The sequence below is a fragment of the Biomphalaria glabrata genome, chromosome 5, assembly GCF_947242115.1.
Source record: "Biomphalaria glabrata chromosome 5, xgBioGlab47.1, whole genome shotgun sequence".
Lineage (NCBI taxonomy): Eukaryota > Metazoa > Mollusca > Gastropoda > Planorbidae > Biomphalaria > Biomphalaria glabrata.
The window spans coordinates 240,001-265,941 of NC_074715.1; the positions used below are offsets into that span (position 1 = coordinate 240,001).

At 32.9% G+C, this 25,941-nt stretch overlaps 2 protein-coding genes across 4 annotated transcripts; both read right to left on the reverse strand.

Annotated features, from left to right (window-relative positions):
- Positions 1 to 287: 287 nt before the first annotated feature.
- On the reverse strand, positions 288 to 3,089 carry LOC129926468 (THO complex subunit 2-like). The gene is made up of 5 exons (XM_056030680.1): positions 2,995 to 3,089; positions 2,500 to 2,628; positions 2,277 to 2,405; positions 653 to 768; positions 288 to 539 (listed from the first exon to the last, which is right to left on the reverse strand). The coding sequence occupies exons 2-5, from the start codon at positions 2,533 to 2,535 to the stop codon at positions 422 to 424; spliced, it is 399 nt and encodes a 132-aa protein (XP_055886655.1). The 5' UTR covers positions 2,536 to 2,628; positions 2,995 to 3,089; the 3' UTR covers positions 288 to 421.
- A 146-nt stretch (positions 3,090 to 3,235) lies between these two features.
- On the reverse strand, positions 3,236 to 25,941 carry LOC129926465 (THO complex subunit 2-like). 3 transcript variants are annotated; one of them, XM_056030674.1, is made up of 12 exons: positions 22,985 to 23,132; positions 20,807 to 21,084; positions 19,517 to 19,679; positions 10,364 to 10,415; positions 10,188 to 10,255; positions 9,734 to 9,858; positions 9,205 to 9,338; positions 8,922 to 9,082; positions 8,686 to 8,778; positions 7,931 to 8,077; positions 3,951 to 4,001; positions 3,236 to 3,377 (listed from the first exon to the last, which is right to left on the reverse strand). In XM_056030674.1, the coding sequence occupies exons 3-12, from the start codon at positions 19,523 to 19,525 to the stop codon at positions 3,354 to 3,356; spliced, it is 864 nt and encodes a 287-aa protein (XP_055886649.1). In that variant the 5' UTR covers positions 19,526 to 19,679; positions 20,807 to 21,084; positions 22,985 to 23,132; the 3' UTR covers positions 3,236 to 3,353. The 3 variants fall into 3 exon arrangements, 1 of the variants encoding a protein (XP_055886649.1); XR_008778136.1 differs by lacking the exons at positions 3,236 to 3,377; positions 3,951 to 4,001; positions 7,931 to 8,077; ... (4 more) ...; positions 10,188 to 10,255; positions 10,364 to 10,415 and adding exons at positions 17,057 to 17,589; positions 18,870 to 18,964; positions 23,931 to 24,053; ... (2 more) ...; positions 25,079 to 25,189; positions 25,924 to 25,941 and having other exon boundaries at positions 22,985 to 23,371; XR_008778135.1 differs by lacking the exons at positions 3,236 to 3,377; positions 3,951 to 4,001; positions 7,931 to 8,077; ... (4 more) ...; positions 10,188 to 10,255; positions 10,364 to 10,415 and adding exons at positions 15,648 to 17,043; positions 23,931 to 24,053; positions 24,255 to 24,380; ... (1 more) ...; positions 25,079 to 25,189; positions 25,924 to 25,941 and having other exon boundaries at positions 22,985 to 23,371.

Below are 25,941 nucleotides of genomic sequence, written 5' to 3' on the forward strand. Positions count from 1 at the left end.
TTTCTGGTGCATTGCTTGATCTGACTTTAGCTTCCTTCTTTTCTCTGGCTTCTTTTTTCTCTTGAACTGAGTTCAGGTTTGACATCTTTGGAGCATCCTGTTCAACATAAGACAAATATCACAAATGAATAAAAAAGATCAGAAGAATCATTGATCCTAAAAATATTTGACAAGTTTTAAACAGGTTAAAGCCTGCCTTACCACCTATGTCTAAATGGATCACTGATATTAAAAATATTTCACAAGGCTTAAACCATCTTTCTCAATCACTGATCCTAAAAATATTTGACAAGTTTTATACAAGTTTAAGCCTGCCTATGTTTCATTACTTTCACACCGGGTAGATAAAAAATGTATTTTAAATAGTCCATTCATTGGTCTATGTATATAGTAAAACTGTAGAAAGCATTGTTATATTTTTTTAAATAAAATTAATGTTGTAAATGTGCATACAGTTTGACAACAGACTCACTTCTTTTATATGGAATTCCGTTTCTTGTACCCAAGTTGGTTTCTTGCTCTTTGACTGTCCAGCATACCTAGCATAGCATTACATAAACAAATATACATATACAAAGGCATTTATAAAATTAGACTAAACTATCAGGCAACTCATGTCTAGTTTAAGCTATAATAGATTGTTCTTTCTTACCCTATAACTAATGCATAAATATCTGGTCTTTTATCCTTCTCCTCTTTACTAAGTTTATCCACTTGTCTTTCTATGGCCATTCCAATCTGAGTCATTCTTGGAAAGTGAGGCAAAATCTGAGAGAAAACAAAATGTCATGTCACACAACTATATGTAAAGTAGAACAGCTGATAAGTTATTTACAAGACAATGTAAGGCAAGTGAATAAAGAAATGACCAATGTTGGGATTGTTAAAACAGATACAAAGTTAGGGCTAATACTGTGTAGTGAATATTGGTAACTCAGTATGCTCACAATGATGTGAACATGGTCATCATTCTTTTTTTAAATACCAGCAGATAATTAGTGAGAACCAAATGAAAACAGTTCACCAGATCAAACTGTCTCCAGTACAAGATCTGACAGGAGAAACCAATTAGATACTCAGTACAAGATCTGACAGGAGAAACCAATTAGATACTCAGTACAAGATCTGACAGGAGAAAACAATTTGATACTGGGCCACAAAGGGACATCTTTTCTGTATCAAACAAAACTTGATTCAGCCCATACAGTAACAGTTGCTTTGACATACAAGCAAATAATGACCTGAAAGAGAAGTTCAAGTCCAACAATTTTTTTGTTTCACCTGAAGCAGCATTTACCTTCAAAAACTATTAGCTGCTGAAATTGTGTCTTTATTTTCTTTTACAGACTTATGCAAGCAGGTATTTTCTTGTCTGAAAATAAAACTAGCCTGACTTTGTTGAAGATTAGTCTTTAAGACTATTGAATGAATCTTTCATTCTAGACACATCTACAAAACTATTAAATTGGGTTCAATTCTAATAGTTAGCTTCTCAATTTTTGATGACATCCTATCATCACCATCAACAATTACCTATAAAAATCATTTGATACAAAAATAATCTCAGAATCTTCATTATCTGAAAGCAAGAACTTATCAAGAACTTACTTTGGTCATCAAAGAATTTCTCATCTGACTGTAGTTCTTGGACTCCAAACATGTGATCACAGAATGTGATGAGAGAAAGGTAACAGTTAGCCTATTTAACCAGTCTAACTAGAAAAGCCAATGCAAATCCATGTTTTGGCCACCCTAGATTCTGGACCTAGCACAGGGGTTGTACTAAAGGTATAAGAGATGGAGGCACTGAGCTCTGTCTGACACAGGCTTTGTCTGCTCTGGTTTTATACTGTTGATGCACAAAATATTTTTTAAAATTTATAGATATATATTTTTAAAAAAAGAGGGGGGGGGGGGGGCAATTCTGTATTATTAAACATGATGAATAATATCTGCTTATACATTGAGCAATTTCTATAAGCTTTTTGAAATCTGTTTGTTTTTTTTTCTATGGAGGATCCTTACTATATAAAGAAAAATAAGAAAAAACAGGTGTGAGAAGACCCATTGGCAGCCACATACTCCTATCACGGTTAGTATAAGGGAAAGGGGGGGGGGGGTAAAGAGTTAATCATACTCCTCACATTAGTAATGCTCTTATAGCTACCTCACTAGATTTGACTGTTGAACAAAAGAAGGGAAGGGTATCAGTCCCCAAAAGACCACACTCTAACCCTAAACCTAAACGCAAAGACATTTGATTTTAAAGTCTTCACCTTAGTTAGCCTAAAATGCCATTTATGACAAACATGTCTGTAATTCTCATAATCAAGTCTGTTCATTTTGTTATTCATATCAGTTCCTTTACGGAAGACTGTTAGAAAACCTGGAAAGTTGAAGCACTCCTGAAAGTAAAAAAAAAAAGTATAAAGTGAATAACTGGCCTAGAAAAATGTTAGCACATCTTAGCATGTCTTATCAGAGAGAAAGATTGTTCACCTTTTCATAGATAGCTGGACTGCTGTGCCACCTCATGACAGTCTCTAAAGCACTGCACAGAAATCTGCCATAACGTCAAGCCTCATTCTCAGTACAGCTAGTCACTGTGTAAGTAATGTCATTGAAGACCTGAAGAAAAGCACTTCAGAAATAAATATATAAGAATCCTGGGTTGAAACAGCAACAAAGACATTAAAATCTCACACTTTATAGTTTGAGCTGAGACACAGTGGGTGTGCAAAGTAAAAAAAAAAGACAAAAACAATTTACAAAAAGTTTCAGGCTCTATAGAAATCTAAAATTAGAAAAAAAAAATCAATCTGGATTGAACAGGTTAGGTTTTTTGCATGATTACCCGACATCTACATATCTTAAAACAACAGTATGGGGTGGAGTTTATGTATTTAAAATACTGGTGCAAACATATATAAATATATTGTAATTTGAATGAATTCCAACTACAAATATTGTAGATAGAACGTGCCCAATACTTACCCTATCATAAGTAATAAGAGTGGAAAAATTGGGTGTTTTTAAATTATGAAGAACTTGTATAAAACGACCACAGTATATGGCATCACTGGCAGTGAAACAACAGCGTGGAAACAAGCAATACTGAAGTAGATTGGTGGTCATCTCAGACTTGAGAGTCCCTGGGAAACCAGTGTTAGAACAAGATCAGATATGGGTACAAATGTATCAATGTATGTATATGTGTGTGTGCATGTGTGAGTACCTGTGGGAAACCAAGAATGTTTCTCCTCTTCTAGTCTCTCCATCACTCTCTGGACATGCTCCACCTGCCTCCTAGCTTCATCTTTCAATCTGTCAATTAAGATCTTGCATCTTTCTTGCTATTTACGTTTCTTGCTGACAGGCTGCGAGAATTGAATATCATAACCAGGTTGTTATTGATTTCCGAAGAAACTATTATACAGAATCAAATCCCAGGCCATCAAATAGAATACATTGACTACAAAAAGATCGATCCTAAAATACTTGCATTGGAACTGGGCAATTACATCAACATGTTTTCTATAGACCATAGATGTCTAAATAGATCACAATTCTTTTTTTTTATTATTTAAATCATTGTTGTGGCTTTGCTTTTCAACATACAATTATACAGAAGACAAGCAATCAAGGACAGACTAAACAAGGTGACTGAGAGATAAAGTGCTTGACTTTCAAACAAGGACAGACTAAACAAGGTGACTGAGAGATAAAGTGCTTGACTTTCAAACAAGGACAGACTAAACAAGGTGACTGAGAGATAAAGTGCTTGACTTTCAAACAAGGAGTTCCTGTTTCAAATCTATGTGAATACTGGGATTTTTAATTTTGGGACTTGGTTGGTTGTTGTGCTGGCTGTGGGCCATAGAAACAGATGATTATTACATCAAAAAATGAGTAGAAAAAGACAAAAGATTGAACAATATACTAAAAGCTACCTTATGATTCTTTTTGTCCTTCTCCAACTTTTTCAGTTCATCATATTTGACCTGGAATGAGATGTAGAGACTTGGGTTCACTCTCTTAAGTATTGCACAACAGTCATTAGTATATTAAACTTTTTTTTTAAAACAAAAAGTGAAAGTTAAAGACTCCAGGGTAAATGATGATGCAGTGTGGCTTAGCACAATGACCTTGACTTCACCAGCTGTAGCTGCATAGCCATCTAGAGTAAAAAACCATAATGCTTCACGAAGACCCAAATCTGTGACTTTTGATTCAAAAGGCTCAACACTTTATCAATCAACTACCCTGCCAAACTTAAAAATGGAGTACTTAAGAATAATTATAAGAACAATTTAAAGATGAAAAGAATTATTTGCTTTTCAAAGAAAAAAATTAAGAAACATATTGTTATACTAAATCTGGGCAGACAATTCAATTCGAAGCTTACATTGATAGCATGTGCATAGAGAAGTCTGGAGAGAAAGAAGGCAGCTGAATGAGGGATATGGTAAGTTGATAACAAGACTTTACAATCTATGGGGTGGATGATGTAAAGGTCATCTGTTGCCGGGCCCACGGTTAACAAGGGTGTCATGTGGCCAGCACAACAACCAACCACCTTTACTTTTCCCCAACTAATGTCAGGCAGAGCTGGATGGACTCAGAGGTGCTCTAAAGATCCTGAGATAAAAAATCTCACTCTTCATCAGGATTCAAACCCAGGAAGCCAAGAGCTTTATCACTCAGCCACCACATCTACTAAGTGTATTTAACCATTTTGTCACATCATTGTTTGATAGTTAGTGACATGTATTTTGTTGGGAAGCACAAAGTACATGGTATATTCATGTTCACAATGTTTCATGTGGGAAACAAGCATTCACAGTTGAATTGTGGGCAAGAAATCTCGTTCTAGAATTTTAACCACATGGGTAGAGGCAGTGATCGCCATGTTCTTAAACTGTAAGAATGTCTAATGTAGTTGATTCAATAGTTTAATACCAGTTGTTTACTTAGAATATTTCATTGGATTTATGAAGCATCATATGTAATTCTTTATGGCTGGAATTGCCAGTGAACTGTTTTTGTATTTTATAGTAAATAAATCTTGTCAGCTAACCAAGGTCTTATTTGATGAATTTTAATATGTGTTGTTCTGTATGAATTGGAGTGGACTTGTGTGACATCAAGTAGTACAAAATTCATCTTTAATTACACTACTATATACAATCAAATGTCACATAATAGCAGTGACACCATTGTTATACTACTAAGCTCAAATACAAACTGTCACCACCTCAAAGTTGGTGCCATACAGAGATACACTATTTTGATATTACCAGTTTAATTCACAATTCATGGTTTCTGAAGGTGAACACTTTTAACCTTAAGCTAAGTAGTTACTTGATAGCAGTCAGTAAGGGGCAGGCATTGAAGGTAGTCACTTGAGAAAGTTATTGCAAGCAGTCACTATAGAGTTATTATAAAGCAGTTGACATTTGTACGTTTTTAAGTTATCTTATATAATACAGACGTTACTTCAAAAAAGAAGATGATTACGTCCTACGCGTCATGCATTTAGTCATGCATATTAACCAATGACTTAAATTCTGCCAAGTCACTGGTTTTCCTGGCTAGCTCAGGCAACCCATTCCATGCTCTAATAGCACTAGGGAAGAAGGAGTATTTGTACAAATTTGTCCTAGCATATGGGACAAGGAATGTGCCTTTATCTTTGTGTCTTTCAGAGTATTTTATTAAATTTTGTTTTTGTATTTGAAGATTATGGTTCAGTGTTTTATGTATGATTGCTACTTTACTTTTGAGCCTTCTGTCCTGAAGGCTTTCTAAATTTAGTGATTTTACTAAAGGTGTTACTCTAGTCAAATGTGAATATTCGTTTGTTATGAATCGCACTGCTCTATTTTGTGTCTGTTCTAGTTTCTTAATGTTTTCTTGAGTTGAGGGGTCCCAAACAGAGGATGCATATTCTATTATTGGCCTAACCAAGGTTAAATAACATTTTAGTTTTATGTTCTTATTTGATTTATAGAAATTTCTTTTAATAAATCCTAATGCTTTGTTTGATTTTTTTGTAGTTTCATCAATATGTGGATTCCATGACAGTTTTTCATTTATTATAACACCTAGGTATTTTGCGTTTTTAGTCTGTGTTACTGGTTTGCCATGAATAAGATAAGTGGAATTAATTTGTTTTAGTTTTTTTGTTACTCTTAACAACTGACATTTTTCTGGGTGGAAAGACATGCTCCAATTTGATTCCCATTTCTGTAATTCATCTAATTCTCTTTGTAAAATATCTGTGTCTTGTGTTGTTTTTATTGTTCTATATATTATGCAATCGTCTGCAAATAATCTGACTTTTGTTCCTGAACTAATGCAATTTGGTAAATCATTTATGTAAATTAAAAATAGTAGTGGACCCAAGACTGTTCCTTGAGGTACACCTGAGTTTACTGTTATCGGTGTTGATTTAGAGCCATTTATTATTACAGTTTGTTCTCTCCCTATCAGAAAGTCTTTAATCCACTGATGCAGTGGACCATTAATGCCGAAATATTTTAATTTTTTAAGCAAACTATGGTGGTGAACTTTGTCAAAAGCCTTAGAAAAATCTAGTAAGATAGCATCTATTTGTTCACTATTATCTAAACCTTTTGATAAATCATCAATTAGTCCTATTAGTTGTGTTTCACATGATCTATATTTCCTAAAGCCATGTTGGTATGGTGTGAGGACATTATGTTTGTCTAAGTGGTTTATGATGTTGCTACATATTATGTGTTCTAGGATTTTACATGTGATGCTGGTAAGTGATACTGGTCTGTAGTTTCCTGGGTCAGATTTTTCTCCTTTTTTAAATAGGGGGGTGACATTAGCTTCTTTCCAGTCCTTTGGTACTCTGCCCTGGTTAAGTGAAGCCTGAAAGAGTATTTTGAACACTGGGGCTAGCTCATTACTTAGTTCTTTGAGTAATCTAGCTGGAATACCATAAGGTCCAGAAGCTTTATTTGGTTTGGTGTTGGCTAATAGTTTTTGAATTCCATTTTCTTGTACTACTATATCTTCTATGTTGTCTACTTGGTTCAAATTCAGTAATATGTCTTTGTCTCCTGGGGCTGAGAATGCTGATGCAAAGTATTTGTTTAGAATGTTTGCTTTAGTTTCATTATCATTATGTATTATGTTATGTTCATCTTTTAATGGCGCTACGCCTGTTGTTTCCATTTTCTTAGACTTAATGTATGACCATAGGTTTTTGTTGTTGTCTTTAGATATTACATTGTTTATGTATTCACTCTGCAGCTGTCTGCTTACTTTTTGGGTTAAGTGTTTAATTTTTATATACTTTTTGTAAACTCTTTCTGCATTAGTTTCTTTAAATTTTCTATATAGGTTTTCCTTCTGTTTACAAAGCTTCTTTAGTCTATTATTAAACCAGCATTTATTTATTTTGTTTGATGTGTATTTAGTTGGTATTTGATTTTCTATAATGCTTTTAAGATGGTTTTTAATGAAATTCCAGAGGTCATCGACTGGTTGGTTAATGTCTTTTTCTAATAAGAATGTTTGTTGAAAGTTTAATGCAGCTTGTTATTACTATTTTTGTCAAGTATTTCTATAAAGGATTATTACTGATTATTCTTGGATTGTGTATCAAATTGCCTATGTAGTGTTGTTATATACATATACATTAAACATATTTGTGTCTGCTACATTAAGTGTTATTTCCTCATTTATGAGAGCTGTATAAATGTGCAAATATTCATCCTGATAATGTCTACAGTATATAACTCATTATAATATGAACCCACCCAACCACCATCTAAAATAACATGGTGACACAAACAAAACACAAAAATTAAAAGACATAGAAAGTAGAAATAATGGCATACAATTTTGAAATGTTTAAACTAATGAACTAATAGCTTAAACTACTGCTAGACCTTACCAAATCAATAATCTGTTGTTCTTCTTCTTTCTTTTCATCCTCTTTTTTATAAGCCAATATCACAGTACTCAGCTTTTTAGCATAGGCTTTGGCATCTGAGACTTCTTTGTTGTGAAATGGAATTATTTCAGAGTCTGCTGGTAATAACTGTCAAATTCACAACCACAATATTACCAGTACATCCAATACAGAAGAGCCAAATTTACAACAGCGTAAAAACAAATTATAAAAATGTTTAGAATGACAATTACAAGCATTTGGAAAAAGATTTCTTTAAGTAAAAAAAAAAAAATACAAGTTGAATGTTTTTGAAAGCTGTGTGGCATATTTTCATGCATTTTATACCCTGCATATAATTGTCACCTGCACAAATTACAAATTAAGTAGAAACAAAATAGTACGAACAACACCATTACATACCCCACATGTGCAAAGTGTGACTAAATTACTGGTAAATAAAGTACCATCATTGGTACTATTTGTTTTCTTGAGGTTTATAATGAGATGCTCATAAAGCTTTCCAATGTACATGTAAACAAAAACACAGCAAACTGTATAAAGGTATAAAGACACACCAGTATGTTGATAGGTTCCGTTATGCTTTGTTTATGAATAAAATAATTCTTGTTAACCCAGTACCTTTTTACACTGGCACAGCTGCCATTCATTTATAAAAATTGTATAACCCACAATAACTATATGCAAGAAAATACAGTAGATGTACAAGTTCAGAGTATTTACCAAAATCAACTTACATAAGGATACAAGTCATCTAGATCTACCAGCTCATTCTTTAATAAAAGTGCTGCACATGTGAACAATGATTTGTGAGTGCTCCAGTCAGCAGACTGAGAAATAGAACAATTTAAATGAAACAATGTCAGGATAAACAAAACACAAATATGTTGACATGTTTCATGATGATAGCTTTAATTCTTCACATAAACTTTTATCCTAACAATGGCTCAGACAGCAGAACAAAGAGTATTACCTCTCTGAAGTGAAATTTAAATCCTAGAATATGGCACAAAGTCAACTTGTCTATAATGTATGCGCGCAGGAGTGGAACATAGAAGAGGCATTCTTCAGGATGGCATTCAAAAGCTTCAAGGATAACGTCTAACATGCGGTTAGAATGAAGATCAAAACAACCTAAAAAAATATAAAGAAAACAAAAGTTGATAATTAAGTTACTAATTTACGCCCTTTTGAATTTTAAAGTTGAAAATTAATTTGACTGGTTTTTATTACATCATAATGGACCAATGAGTTACCAATCAATGATTGAATATTCTGCAGCACTTGTTCCCAGGAAATCTTGAGATTGAAATCTGGATTTAATTTAGTGATTAATTTTGAGTAGCCTTCACTTTCTTCTCTTAACAAATTAAACTTCTGCTGCTTGTAACTGAAAAAAAAAATAATAATAATTATAACACAGTAGCTCATGCTTGCATAGAATTTCAAAACTATTTGTAGGCTATGATTCACAACCTGTAAACAAAAATAATAGAAAGAAGAATAAAATTGGAACCAAATTAATTGCATAACATTTGGAAACCATTATTTTTAAACAGCTCTATTGCTAACTAGCACAGCACCTTTGCTAATCACCTCATCTTAATATTTTAATAATTGCTAATCACCTCATCTTAATATTTTAATAATTCCTATTTACAACTGACTAAAGTTGTGTTCTGGTTTAAACATTTGAAGGTTAGGGATTTGGAGGGGTCAGGGTTGCATACCAGGTATGCCTTTAAGCAGGTTCCACTGTATTCCTAATTCCAATCAACAACTTACTAAAGTCGAGTTTCGGTCTTCACATATTTCTGATTATATCCAACTTGAGAACTGACTAAACCAACCAACTCTAAGGAGTCTTGGTCTAATCTTTCTTTTAAAAGGCAATCAGCTATAATAGTGTTCTGAAATAGTACATAAAAATACTTTTTTGAAAATACAACACTACTATTAATTAAAATATTGTTTTCCTCATATACTGCTGTTTAAAAAAAAACAAAAAAAAACATTTATTAGATGAAAAGGCACACACTTTAAAAATCTATAATAAAATAAAACTAGCACAGATTATTATCATGCCTGAAATAAAATGAAATGAAACAAAGACCAAAATGAATAAGGATTTAAACACACTTTAAAAAAAATAGAAACTAAATGCACCCATTTATCCGATGACTGATTCTGTCAAACAATGTTCTTTATGGATTTCTTCTGATAAAAACAAATAGCTTACTGGTAATGCCCCAACTAGTGTAATAAATTTCTCTCTTGTCAATTCATCAGAGCAAGCAGTTTCAACATCTGAAATGAAAACAAATCAATTAGTGTTAAATATATGTACAGAAGCCTTAATTTTTAGATTCCATTTACTTAGTGTTAGTGTGCTTTAAAAAAATAGAGGAGTCTTACCCACTATTTCCAGTACATCAGCAAGTGTAGATGGTAGCCATGGAAATGTTTCCTGAAATAAAATACTTGGTGCAATATATGCCCAGATTGGTTTTTTAAAATATATAACATCTATCCTAGTTATAGTATATAACATCTATCCTAGTTATAACAAAAAAGAAAGGAAAAAGAACAATAGGCAGACAGAAAAAGTGAAGGGCAGACATCAAAGAAAGGACAGGCCTGTTGTTAAAAGAGATTCTAGTCATGGTTACAAAAAGAAAAAAGGAATGGAGAAAAAAAAGCAGATCATGTGTAGTGCCCCAACAGACTAAAGGATGAGTGGTGGTGGTTCAGCATTGACAACAAATTTGATTTTTTTAAAATGATTTTTATTTTATAGCAATTTAAAAGTAAATTAAGGAGTGGAGACGCACCTTTGAGAAGACTATTTTAAATGAAATATCACATATGTATGCTAGGTTTCAATCCTTAGGAGTATCTACATATAATATATATTATATAGATAGTCTAGATCTAGTTACAGTTATATTGCATTACTTAGAACTCAATTTTACTTCAACTCCAACAGTTCAAGTCAGTTATGAAGCTGAGATTGTTTAAATTTTAGTGTTTTGACTAACTTTACTTAAGTTTGAATGGCAGTTACTGAGTGAGTTACTGATTACTTACTGATAACTGTTACGTGAGTCACTGTACAGTGTAAATAATAACTTCTAGACTCTAGCTAGTAACTAGACTAGTCTAGTAGTAAGTCAAGTAGTACTACTTATCACTACTACTAGACTAGTACTGAGTAGTAGTGTAGAACTTGAACTTCTAGTTCTAGATCTAGATTATACTATGATTATAGTATTTTATAGTATAGTAATAGTATAACTAGATGAGTAGATCTAGATTATTTAATAAGTTTAGAGTTCTAGATTCTAGATCTAAGTGTAGTGTGCACAGAATGAGAGGAGTCTGAGTACTCTCAACTCTAGTCTGAGTAAGTTGAACTTGGAAGTTTCAGTGGAAGTGTCACCAGTGAGAGAAATTATAGTCTATGGGTAAAATCCGCAGGTCACCATTGCCAGCTAGGCGTCCTTATCTACCTTTTGTTGGCAGTGGCCAGGGAATGGTGTGTGGTGGTTTTATTATAATCTTATCTTTTAAATTACAGACACGTCTTCAGGAAGATAGGCTAATTACGTCAAATGCGCTTCATGTGTCAATCTAGTCATGCATGTTAATAAGTGGCTTTTGAATCGCTATGTTTGTTGGCCCTTTTGGATGAAGCCTACTAATAGCACTGTCTACGGATGTAGGCTATTACTAATACATTATTTTTGAAAACGTTTTAGATTAAATTAGTATTACACTGTAGTCTTTTAAAGATGTAGCCCCTTATATAAGAGAATATAAAACATTTAACAATTTTATGCGTGCCATAGTGGCATTCATAAGATCCTTTAGGCCCATTTGAGTACCGACCCACCGGGCATTGCCCAAATGTCCATATAGCCAGTCCTCCCCTGCTTGTAATAATATAACATTATTATTGTTATAAAGGAGGCTGTTACGTTTATAGGCATATGCATGGATGCAAGCAACAGAACCCCGTTTTGCCTGCAAGGGGGGGGTCGGCAATCCCAAAAAACCTGCAAGCATGATGCCTCTTATACTTCTCGACATAAATAAAACATTTACCGCTATATATATATATAAATATATATGTCTTTAAATACAAACTATAAATTCTATGCTTTTACTTAAATTACTATAATCTACATGTATGTTTAAACATTTCATTTTTTTTATATATAATATGCACATAGATAGGCCTACCTACTACTACTATATTAGTATAAATCAAACTTTGTAGCACCTATGTTAAAAGTTAACTCTATTTCAAATAAAAGATCTAATAGATCTAAATATTTATTGGCTGACAGAGTAGTCAGTAGATCTTACCAAATATAGAACTAGTTAACTGGATCTTCTAACTAATAGTAGCTTAGAGTACTTAGTCTTAGACTGATTTTTATACTAGATTAACTAGATATCTAGATCTAGTCAAGATGTTATTTTAATTCTATGATAATAGTAACAAAGTAGATCCATCAATTTACATCTATCTATATCTAGGTCTAATAAAGAAACTAGTAAGTATTAAGTTAATTAAGTATTACAGATCTAGACATACAATATTCTCTGAGTCTAAGTCTAGACTTTAACTTGTCTAGGAATAGAGTGTCACTAGAGCTACTACTAGATATTAGATTTTCTCTAGATTTAGGTATAGACTAGACCTAAATCCAAATTATATACTCTAGATTTAGTTTCAGATCTTGAAGTTAGATTAGTTAGATCTATATACACTAATCTAGTAATGCTAGATCATAGAAGTGAGCCCTGCCCCTACTAGCCCTAGCTAGAATCATCTACTAGATCTAGATTACTAGATCTAAAATCTAAATCTAGATGTAGACTAGAGTCTTGCCTTTTTTAAATAAGTTTTTTTATTATTAGATCTAGAATCTAGATTTAATTAGATCTAGACTTTACTAGTAGAATATTATATCTGATAATAGATTATAAAATAATACTAATAGATACGATCTTCTTTTGATCTATGCTGCTTCTGCCCAGGGACTAGACCTAGTCAGGCTACATCTAGACTCTGGTAAATTGTAACTGTAAGATTCTAGATAATTATTCCAATTATCTAGATCTAGCCTGACTAGCTAGTCTAGTCCCTGGGCGATATAATTAAATCTAGATTCTAGGACTAGATCTAATAATAAAAAACTTATTTTAAAAAAGGCAAGACTAGAATTGACTAAATCTATATTATTATAGATCTCTATAAGTTTTATAACTATCGTTACTATCATTATTAATACGGCGATGATCCGGTACAGTAATTTCGCATTTTCGGGTAAATACGTTCAACTTCTAAGACTAAGATCATTTTAAAATGTAGAAATAGATCTAGATCTCTAGACTAGATCTAGCCTTTAGGTCTGGTTTCAATTTTTATGCCGGCAGATCAAACTTATTAGAATTAGATCTAGATCTAGATAAATAGATCTACTTGCTAGATCTAACTTAGTCTTAGGCGTCTCAGGCGGGGCCATACGGATTTGTTTCTAACTTTTGTTTACGTTTTTGATACAAAGCGAAAGTTCGGAAATAGCGCATGCGCTGTAACTTAAGAATTGTAACCTCCTGTCTTTCTTTGAATTCAACTTATTAAGTTTTAGTTTGAAAGTACAAAACGTGAATGTGAAAAAAAAAAAAAAAGTCCGATACTGAATCGGCAATCAGTCGGACTGGCGTTTGCCGGCAAGCTTTTTTTTAAACTTCGATTTTGCCGGCTATAGCCGGCGATCTTGCATCCATGGGCATATGTGTATTTATAGATGTTATCATGTTATGTGTTTGTTTTCTTTTAGTCTCCCTTTTTCTACTGATCGAACAGAACGAGACAGCTGGGGGTCACTCACAAAGGCCGCGGGATACACATTTGAGACCAAAAGAAAATCTGCTGTCGAGGACAGAAGCAGACGGCGAAAAGAAAATCTAAATCGACCACCTGCGGACAATGGTTATGCTTGCCCTGGGTGTGGCAGGGTATGTAGGTCACAGCTATCTGCAAGGGCTGCGCAGCCACGGGAAATACTTTCATTCCTCAATCATCTTCGGACTCGAAGACAAGCCTTATTAGTGTGTTCACGTGTTTTTCTCAAGTATGTTAGGCCTATAAGTGTGTATTACAGTCTCCTGTTAGTGTTGTTTTCATCTTCTTGTTTTCATGTCAATAAAATTGAGTTGCATCTTACACATCAGTGTTGAAATCAAATATTAGACTTAATTGATAGCCTAATATATCAGGGGCAATACAGTATTTTAGATAAATAGCCAACTCATTACTAGCCGCAACAGAGTCGATAAAAGAAACGTAGAAAAGAGCTAACCTAATAACGTATATGCTTCCATAGGCCATGACTAATTTAATATCCCAGATAAGCTCGTCTTTTGCATCCATCTTAGTGAAGGCTACATTGAAAATGAGAATATATGTTAAACTTTGCGAACACATTGAGATTTTATGTGTGTGTGTGTGAACTAACAGGGATTCGTGTTCAGTACCAGTACATGACGATGATGTTTTGTAGACATCGTTGATCACGAATGAGAAGCATTTTGTTAACCGGTACATGATGATGATGTTTTGTAGACAACTTTCTGCACGAATGAGAAGCATTTTGTTAACTTCTATACATGGACAATGGTTATGCTGTGCTGGAAGAGGCAAAATATGTAGGTCACAGCTGGTGCTGTGAAGCATTGGGAAATACTGCAATCCTCATCAATCTTCGAACTCGAAGACAAGCCTTATTATTATAGATCCCTAGTTTGATTCTTTCCCTTTAACAGGACTATCTTCATTACAGATAATCAACTATACACTAATAATAACATAATGAAATAGAATTTTTTTCTCCGAAATATTAACATGGGCATTGAGCTAAATTTACTTTTAAGTGTATTTTAGGTTTGGCTTAGTCAAATTGTAATTAAAAATAATATTTTATTTATTGTTCTTTTAATTAAGTTCATTATGACATCTTTCAATTTGTAGTCACTCACCATTGCCATAAGGCATTACCATTCTCAATCTAATTCATGCATTGGCTCATAATGGCTAAAAGCCTTAGTGTGATATTCAGTATTTTTGAAAAAGAAAAATGTTTTGTTGAATAAAAAGTTGCATTACATTTTACAATTTTAAGTGAAGAAATAAAAAAAAATGATTTAGAAAAGAGGACCATTGCAGTTCTAGTCAAGACATTGAATACAAAAAGTGATCACTTATTTCAAGGAAGAGGTAATGAAAAACTGGGTAAAATTTTTAATTATCTTTAAATAGGAGAATCACAGAAGACTGAGTCCATGTTTTGACTTTCATATATAGATTTATGGATTTCAAATATTTACACTTTTCTTTAGAGTAAACTGTTCTGGTATTTGACATACATCCAAGCTTGTGCTAGTTGTGCGCCAGACAAAAGAAATGTTTGCTTTACATGTTTTGGCTGTACCTGCAGAGTTGAGGATAACTAAATTCCAAGTACAAACCTCCTGCAAGATGACCAGGATGTCATTGGGCAGAGTATGAACTCTGGACCATTGAGAACTCTGATCAACAGTCCAGCGTGCATACTGCTACGTTACAACCAGGCAGCTATCCAATGTTTATGATCAAAGTTAATATGATTAAAATAGATGCTTCCATAGAGTGGTTTCAAAAAAAAGAAATGTAATGATTTCTGTGACATATCCAAGTAGAACATTAAAGTTAAAAAAAAAGTAAAAATAGGCTTACAGATGATCATAGTTTATAAGTGCGGAAAGAAACAATTTAATTTAAGAATCTATATTTATGAACTAACTAAAACACAACAGATATGTAAGCATAAATAAATAAAAATGTTAATTTGAAAACATCAACAGTGCAACAATTTTATTAATTTTTTTTACAATTGTAAAATAATAAAGAAAATACAATAGACTTGCATATAGGAACACTGGACCAAACACAGTGATGTTTCCTACATTTTGTGACTTTACCATCACAAAAGAGATACAAGACACCAATAGTAAAGACAAACAACACAAATAATCTTTTGTTCCCCGGCAATCAAATTATTAAATAGAAACAAATAAATAAATTTAAGTGATTTTAAAAATGGCCTCAAAGATTATGCAGACACCTTGTTTTCACATTTGGAAAGATTGCAATCTAAATGGGAACAAACTGATACCAGAAAATGAAAATCACTGATTACAAAACACTAGTATATATGTTTAAATATTGATAATCACTGAATGCAATTACATTAGAAAAACGTTTAATATATACAGAATGGAATGTTCTTAATACCTTTTAACAAAACTAACTACAGCCAAACCTAGTTGTATTAGATTTCATAAGAATAAATTGTTAAATATTTTTAAAGTATTGACAAAACCATCATAAAAAAATCAACATACAATTTTCATGTGTCACATTACTTCTCTCCCAGATTTTCATTCATGTTAGCTTTAATTCTTACAGGCCTAAGTTAAGTTAGGTGTTAGGATGGCTGCCTGGTCGTGAGGTTTGCGTGCTGGACTGTCGTTCGGATTTATCGACGGTCGAGGGTTCAAACCCTGCCCGCTCCCATCCCCCGTCGTCCTGCGGGAGGTTTGGACTAGGAAGTAAACTATCTTCAACTCTGAAGGAAAATCCGAAACATGTAAAACATTTTACAAACAGATGTAGGTGAGATCTCAATTGCTATTTAATTGTGTTGGGCTGTAAAAAAGTATTCAAAATTTTAACCAGTCAATATTTAGAATTTTATAAAACCTAATCAATTTCCATAAAAAAATTGTAGAGCTTGGCAGTGACTGTACAAAGATTTAAAAGTGAGACTTTGATAGAAATAAATTAAGCTATACTAATTATGTTACTATTTTACAAGCATTGCATAATTTTCAAGCCACTTGTCACTGAATCTAATACAAGATTATGAAAATGAGCCAAGCCATAGCTGTCTGTGCCAATAGCTGCTAAGCCAGATACTGGAGAGGTGGGAATAGTTGCATTGAATAAATATAACTCCATCCAGAGCTCCAAGTGCACTTGAACCCTGAAAAATTTTTTTAAAAAAAAATAGAGTTATAATCCTGGTGGTGACAAAGATGGGGGTAGTGGTGTGTGTGTTTTCAGCCGATGCAAAATGCCCCAGGCCAGCGCTAGATGAGCGGTCAACCAGGATGAGTTGTGACGGTCACCTGAGAAGAGTGTCAAACATTGCGGTTTGGGCAGGATCAGTGTTCTGAATCGAACTCAGGCCAGTCACAAGAGATGTGACTCACTCAAGAGTCATGTGATTAACGGAATCCGGTTCTAGAATGCCATTAGAGACCCTATATGAAGAACAAAGGTACCAGAGTTGACTCAGTCACAAATTCTCGATCTACCATTCAGTACATTACGACAGAGTTCAACAAAGTACAGCGAAGCCAGCAGAGGTCTTGCTACAACAGTACAGATTTGATACAGCAGTTCAGATGTCCATGACAGAACATTGTACAGTCAGTGTTATGTGTTGCCAATTGTACAGTATTAGCTGTGATTTGTTGGACATTTAAGTTTTTGGAGACCTGAGTTGTCAAGTGCAGTTGCAGAGAACCTGAATAGTGAGATTTGTTACAATAGGTACATTTCAATTACATATTCAGATTTGATCTTTTAAAGATTTCTTCTAAAAAGAAAATAATTTGATTTTAAAATGATAAGTTTACATATTTTTTTTTAGTATGTCAATGCAAGTTATGTTCATCGAATCTTGGTTCTAGCTCTATTTAATAACAAACTTTATGAAACGATAAAAAAACTGTTTTTCTATGCTCTTTATGAATGTATGTTGGCCAGCTCTCATTAATATATAGAAGAGTGGCTATGCAGGCTTTGTACACTAGCATTTTGGTTGGAGTGGTCAGTTGTTTTTTTTCCCCAAATACAATTAGAGAGTTTTTCCAATTCTTTTTGTCACCTCAAGGTCTAAATTTAGGTTGCTGGCAATAAATCATCACAGGTAAGTAAATGCCTGAACAATCTGATGTGATTTCTGATGCTTATAGTAGGTATTTCTGAGATGTGACAGAATTTCAACTATGGCACACAGCTGTTAAGTAATTAGAATGTAGAGTTAAGACTAAATTTATTTTTGTATGATGATTTGCTTTTATACTCAATGATGAGTAATGACTCTTCAAAATTTCTCCTTTCTTTAACCTTTGCTCTCAAAATTCCCCTTTTCAAAAAGAACTCTTTTTGTGAAAAAAAAATCACTAAAAGACATTGTAGACCAACATATAACGGTCTAATTGTGGTATGTTACAGTTTTTCTTTCTCTCTTTTAATTTGAATAAGGCACTAAATGCCATAGCGTTAAGTTAGATGTTAGAGAAAAGAGCTAATGGCACGAGCTGAGATTATTTCCCCTTTTTAACCTATTATGTGTCTATAACTATAGTAAAAATCAAATAGGAGAAAAAATAATTAAGACTAAAATGAACTGCCTGACCTAAAACATTTAGTGACTGACATAAAACATTTAGAGATTGACTTTAAAAAATATATTTTAAAAAAACATTAAACAACATCTATTAATAAAAAAAAAAAATGCTTCTAAAAAAGAGAGAAATGGATGGCCATTAAAATGATGTATAACTTGGTATAACTAGGTTTTACAAGATTAAAACAATAAAAACAACAGGTTCGAGTGCCTGATTTTTTGAAGACAGGTGGACCCCCACACCCCAATCAGATCTGTTATTACTGGTACCCTCTAACATTTACCCAAAGACCAGTAATGTTTATAAGTAGGAATTTAGTAGGCCTATATAATAAACATTATGCTTATATACATATAAAATCTGTATATGTCTTGAGTATTTACTGACTTACACTGGGTGCGCGTGAGGCCCTTAGTTGCCTGAACATGGCATCATGCTGATGTGGCTCTGCATGTGTTCCTTACTTCTAGCATGACCCAACTAGATCTATTTCATCAAACATTTTCATGTGATAAAAAAAGTGGTCAAAATATCAGTCAAAGAAGTTGAAGATTCATTGACATTAGATCTAGACTAGATCTAATGTTTACTTCACTCTCTCTCTCTCTCAGAATCGAACTAGATCTAAGTCTAAATTTAGAGCTAAATTTCATGATCAATGTCTTTATCAATTTCAACTTCATTATTAGCTGTATTTAGTGTATTATTTGCGATAATGGGTCTAAAAATTGAAAGGTCATTGAGAAAATGGCCTGCACAGCTAAGGAAAATAAAAAAAAAATCACCAAACTTTGACGGCCCATAGAAACTGAAGCGAAAGACATAAAAATATCAGCTTTTTTAACAAAACAATCTATATTTCTACTTTTTAAAAAACCCAGCCAGCTCAAAATAACACCACGCGTCACACAGGAAAACAAGAGCTACACAAGTCATGCTGTGTGTGTGCTGTGGTGGGCGCATTAGTAGCGAGTGGGGCATTTGGTCGCATTAGTAGCTAGTGGGTTAAATGTATATAATCTGTCTTTGTTTACTTACCAAAATCATTCCTTAAGTTCATACATGCCACTTTGAAGTATATATAAATAATGCCTTGATCTTTAAAGGCATCACATCCACCTAGATCCACTCTGGCAGCTACAAAAACTCCACTAGTAAAATTTAAGGTGGAGATACGGAAATTTATTTCAGAATATCAGACCTATAAAATAGAAGAATGTCTATTGTATTAATATAAAAAATAAGGTTTAGTAACTAAATATATTACAATATGCATTTTCTAGTGTGTGAAATGGACAGCTTACATGGATAATCATGAAATCAGAAAGGCTAATTTAGCACATTGCAATGACTTAGTGAGGAGATTTAAGTTGTTTTAGTGAACTTCACTTTTTATATTAGAGATATTTTTAAAAAAATGCTTAAATGTGTAATAATTAGTAAACTTTATCATTAAAATTTTATATTCAATGCTTTGAGTCAGTTTATAGAATAGGCTTGCAACAGTAATAACCAAGCCAGATTGCATTATACAATCATATTTAAATAATGAGCAATGTATTATATTTTTATAAAGTCTTACATACTAGAACAAAAGTTTGGGTTTCCAAAGTATTGCAAAAAAAATTATTCAGTTTCTATATACAAGGTGGCCCAAGAGTAGGTTTACAGGTTTACCACCCCAAACTACAGCCTAGTGTTTTTTTTATATACTATACTACATAAACTACTATTTGTTTATCAATCATACTACTGCTACAAGTGTTGATATTTACTTGCTACACTAATTGCTATTATTTACAACAGATACTAGTATTTGACCTATTGTATCTTTCATCATTTCATGCCTTGTTCTAACTAAATACATTGTAATAAGAATTAAAGTAACACTGTAGAGAAACCTAAAACAAGGCTTTATTAAGCTAGAATGACACATGAACTGATGAAAGATACTAAGACAATAACACATTAAAACACATTCTCACAATGTTACACCAACATAAACAAGTATCAACTATTTTATCACAATGTAGCTATCATAGCTATCATGTTTACCATTAAAACTGATAATTTATACTCTGAGGAATGTTTTTATTGGTATTACTAAGCAAGTAGCTTCCACCATATGAAAGGTAGTTTAATAACTGTAAACTTACTTTTGGGTCACCCTGTATATCAACATCTGTAACAAGTCTTTCTGTAAAGCTTGCTAACCTGCTATTTCTATTATGTTTGGCTTTTATAGTAAAGAATTCAAGATTTGAACACTATACATGTATTTCTACTTAACATTGGTTTAAAGTACCGGTATATATATATAATCCTTACCTGTGCAGTCTTGTGTTGCAATTGGTCTGTAATACCCAGTTTGGCATGAACATGAATAACTTCCTGGTGTGTTAACACACTTTTCATTCTTCAGACTATTGCAGCTACTGGTATTTGTACACTCATCTACATCATCATCACATGTTGGACCAGTCCATCCCTTGTTACAGAGACAAGTTCCATTTGTTTTGTCACAAGTTTGTTTGTTTGTTTTGAATGAAAGATGTTACAGTTACACTGTTGGCTACAGTCTTTACCATAGAAGTTGTCACTGCAAGCTGTGGAGATACATATGAATCTTGTCACTAGTAATATTAATTGTGACAATTATTTAATCACTATTCTTCTTCTTCAGTCCGATTTCGAAGCTATACTAAAGAGCCAACAAGAAGCTTTTTAACACAAAACATTTAGTATAAACTTAGTAAAATAAAATAGATATGTTCTTGTACATATATTAATTTTTTAAAATAGCTTTTATATAGGCCCACATTCATGCTAATATGATGCTCGGAGTATTCATTTTTGGATCAGTGGGGAAGGGGGGATCCAGGAGATGGTTTTCTGTGCTGCCTTTAGGCACTCAGTAAACACAGCTCAACTCGAGTTGAGTATCAAACCTCTAGCTCCTTTGCTATGTAGCTAAGCCAAGCTCTAACTTACTTAGCCTCTTGTTTAAATATCCCACACTGAAATGTATTTAATCAAAATATAAATCATGTTAGTATTTAAATCTTTAATTCAATAATATACTAAATTCAACAGGATAATCACTATAAGTATGCACAGTGACCAGATTGCAATACTTTTGGTATTGAGACCAAATATAGTATCAGTACAACTCCTATGTTCAGCTCAAATGAAATGTTCATGTCAGGTATAAATATATATAGTTCGTCAATCGTGGTTCTATGATGATCACTTTGTCATCCAGGGGGCTGAGGGCTTTGCACAGGGGTTTTATGCTTCCTCATGTGGCTGGTGTGTCCTATGTGAGCCTGGAATGTTCAGCTGCACACTGGGCAGGTTATTCCAGCTGGAGCTAGAGTCATGGACTTTGCTTTTCTTCTCTGGCATTTTTCTTCTGCCAGCGTGGTTCTCTTTTCCTCAGCAACCTGTGTGCCAGTTTTCACAGCGCGACCCCATGATGCTCTGTCATGTGCCTCTGTCTCCCAGGTGGCTGAGTCTATGCTGAACGCCTTCAGTGAAGCTTTGAGGGTGTCCCTGAAGCGCTTTCTTTGACCACCTTGCCAGCGCTTTCCTTTGCTTAGTTGGCCATACAAGAGTCGTTTAGGGATGCAGTGATCTTCCATTCTGCAGACATGTCCTGCCCATCGTATCATTTTCATTTTGTTAGAAAGAGGACCTTTACTTAAAAGAAAAGCTGCAACTCACATATATATATATTACCCATGGGTCTTTATTTGTGTTATCACTGATTTTATCACTGATATAGTGTATTAGAAACAATGAAACAAAATAATAATGTTATAAATGAAGCAAATGCGTGAATGTAATAATGTTATGTTTTGCGTATGCGTGACCTTTCGGTAGTGTCTAGTGTGTAATAAACACACAATATCATGAATGGCTTTTAAATGTAGACGAATAAGTTGCTGCATTAGGGAACAAATTTTTGTAAAAACACAAATTTGAAGGTTAATTTTATTAATGAAATGAATGGACTATATTTTGTATGCTCATGTGTTATAGTTAAAAAAAATATTTGCGAAGAGCAGATCTATCATCTTAGAATAAGATCTAGGCTTAGAGAGATTTTCTGTTCCGCACATGTGTGACCTGTGTCTTGTCTCATGTAAACATGGCTATATGATCTAGATCCATGACATAGTAATACTTTCATAGAGTTGGGCAACTTTTTTTTAGAGGGTCTTAAGTTTGTTTTAGAGTTACTTTACATGTTATTTTTCCAGTTAGTATTCAAGGAACATTTATGCCAAGTTTTTATCAAAATTGGTCTAATGGTTTTGATTTCTATTTGGGACATACCTATATACATACGCCTTACTTTCTGCTTCATATTATAGATAGGCTATATAAGTAGTTATATTATAATAATTTATTCATTGTTATTAAAATTTTAAGGACGTGACAACTGTCTATAAATATTATTCTAGAATAAAGAAAATACGTTAAGAGACTATATGATACACTTACACTGGCAAATAATTCCATTGGCAGCCAAAGATTTACCAGGAGGGCAGGAACATATAACACTTGTATTGTCAGGTGTTTCACTGCACAGATCACTACAGGAACTAGAGCTGCACAAGTCTACAACTGATACAAATAATACAATTTCTATATAAAGACATCACTAAATATGAAATGAAAAAAGAAATATATTAGAAACAAAAATAGTAAAACATTATTTAAACCTAAGCCTCAATCATTTTGCAGAAAATATTTAAAAAAAAAAAAAACCTCTACAGGTTCTCAAATCACTGTTTAAAGCTTGTCCTTTAGGACAGAAACAAGTTTCATTGCCATTGACATTAATACACTGGTACTGACAAAGTGAACTGTTGGTGCACACACTGGTCACTGTGAACAAAAAAAGATTACCATCAGAATGAAACTCAAATTTTAAAATGACCTATCAATAAAGATGAATGGACAAGATATCCATTTTTAAAAATTGAGGTAATTATGATAAAAACCAAGAAAAAGTTCCCTTTAGAGATCTAATATCATAAAGATTAGAATATGTAGAGCTCATGGATTATCTGTGGTTGACAGTTAATGAAGTGGCCTGATCAGCACAATGATTCTTTTCTTCTCTTTCCCTAACATATCATGCACATCCTTTAGAACTCAAACTCAGTACAGTCTAAAAACCTGAGTTAATGTATTTCTAAAGCAAGACTCATATTACAGATAAAAGCAGAGTGTTTTAGCTATTATCCATCGCATTTCCAAATCAATTACAATAATTAATAACATTCTTCATTTTGTAATTGCATATAAATGTTTAAAGGAATCAGTACTATTTCTTTTTTCAACTTCACTGCTACTAAGGAGCCAACATCTCATTCAAAGTCTCAACTATTATCTAATAAAAGCCAGGAAAATCGATTGTTTTTCACAAATAAGATAATCTTACCATCACATGTATATCCATCTCTGTTGAGGACATAGCCAGGTGTGCATGAACACCTGTAGTTGCCCAATGTGTTGATACATACACTTGTACATCTGTCTATTTGTCGAGCACATTCATTGATATCTGAGTACCAAAATACAGAAACACTAGATTAGATGCATGTTATCTTTTAGAGGATCTACTAACATAGATCATTATTAGAAAAAAAAAAGTTACATTTTTCAAAACTAAACTAAACTTAACTAGTGAGTGTGCTGAACCACACTTCTTATAAATTACCAATCAAATTAAAACAAAGGCTATAAAACAAAAGGTATTTCCTACCATCACATGTGTTAGTTGATGCATTATAAGCAAATCCTTTATAACAGCCACAGCTGTAGCTACCAACAGAGTTCTGACATGTCTGCTGACAAGTGTTTAACCTTGGATCCAAACATTCATTGACATCTAAAGAGTTCAAGCAACATTTATGACATATCACACATAAAGTTACGGTACACTAAATAAATAAATAAAGGAACAATATGTTAACTACAATTATTATTTTTTTTTATGAAATGACATTGAACTATCTGTGGTATCTTACAACTAGATAAAAATTTGTTTTGATAAATTTCTCTTAAATCTTTTTTTTAAGAAACAGTTCTTGTAAGAAAAAGTTCATATCAATTATTTTGTTTACTGACCTTCACACAATGTGCCATTAAGTCTGTAACCAGATTTGCAAACACATGAATCAGGACCTATACGACTCACACAATCCTGTCTGTCATTACACTGTAATTCCCCATTGGTACACTGGTTCACATCCACATCACAGAAAACTCCTAGGATTGGGAAATAAGATGGAATAATTAGATCTAGTTCTTGGTAGATTTATTTAGTCGCATTTTAAGTGTTTTCTTGTGAGAAAAAAAGTATTATTTATATGTTCATTAAATCTGATTTTACATTCATAACAATAAATAAAGGACAATAAAAAATACAATGAATCTTACATCACAATGTCATTGATTTGTTTTACAAGTTTTGGATGTTCCTTCAGATTTGAATATAATTACATCCTAGCCTAAACTCTTACAGAAATAAATAAGAATTTCTATCCAGAGCACAGAGTTAACATAGCATTATAATCTTGTATATACCTGTATATCCAGGTCTACAAATACATCCTCTAACATTATCACATCTTAATGCTCCAGTAGAACAAGAACAAGATCTTGAACAATTGACTCCCCAAGTTGTGCTACTACAGTCTGTAAGCAGGAAACATTGGAATCAATGTCTTGAAACATTAAACACAACAAATTTATTTTATTTAAACAAGAAAATATATTTATATTACTTAAAAAAAAAACCAAGCTTATATTAAGCATAGGTTTATCAATTAGTTTGGGTCAGTCATGTAATTAAAATCGATATAGATCTAGACTAACAATAAAAAAGCATTTATAAAAAAAAAAGGAAAGGAGGGGAAGAGGGAACTCATGGCTCAAGCCAACATGATAACCATTCTGCTAGTGGAGAGCTTATGAACACAAAAAATGTATAGTTATCTATTGTTTCTATAGTCTCGACCTATTTTTCAGGTTTGTGTTCACTCAGACAATGACCTACAAAGTAGACTAATTCAGCTTATAACACCCCTTCAGCCAATTACAATTTATTTCCCTTGTTTGAGATACAAAACAAAATAATTAATTACCCATAGTTAATTAACTAATCGGTTAATTTTTTAAATTGATTCTTGTGTTGTCAGGTAAAAGAAATAAGCTTGATCCGAGATTGGGTATGGGAGAAATAACTTTTTACCAGAAAGACAGACAGAATGAGTTGATATAAGCTTTGTAAAAAAAATCAATATAACATAACAAGAAATGAAACATTTCTATTTAAAAAATCTCACAGATCACCAAAAAAAGCCTTTGAAAGCATTTCTATAAGAGTTTTTAACCATTGTTTTATAAATAGTATTTAAGATTTGTTATACTATTGCAGTTGCGTCCAG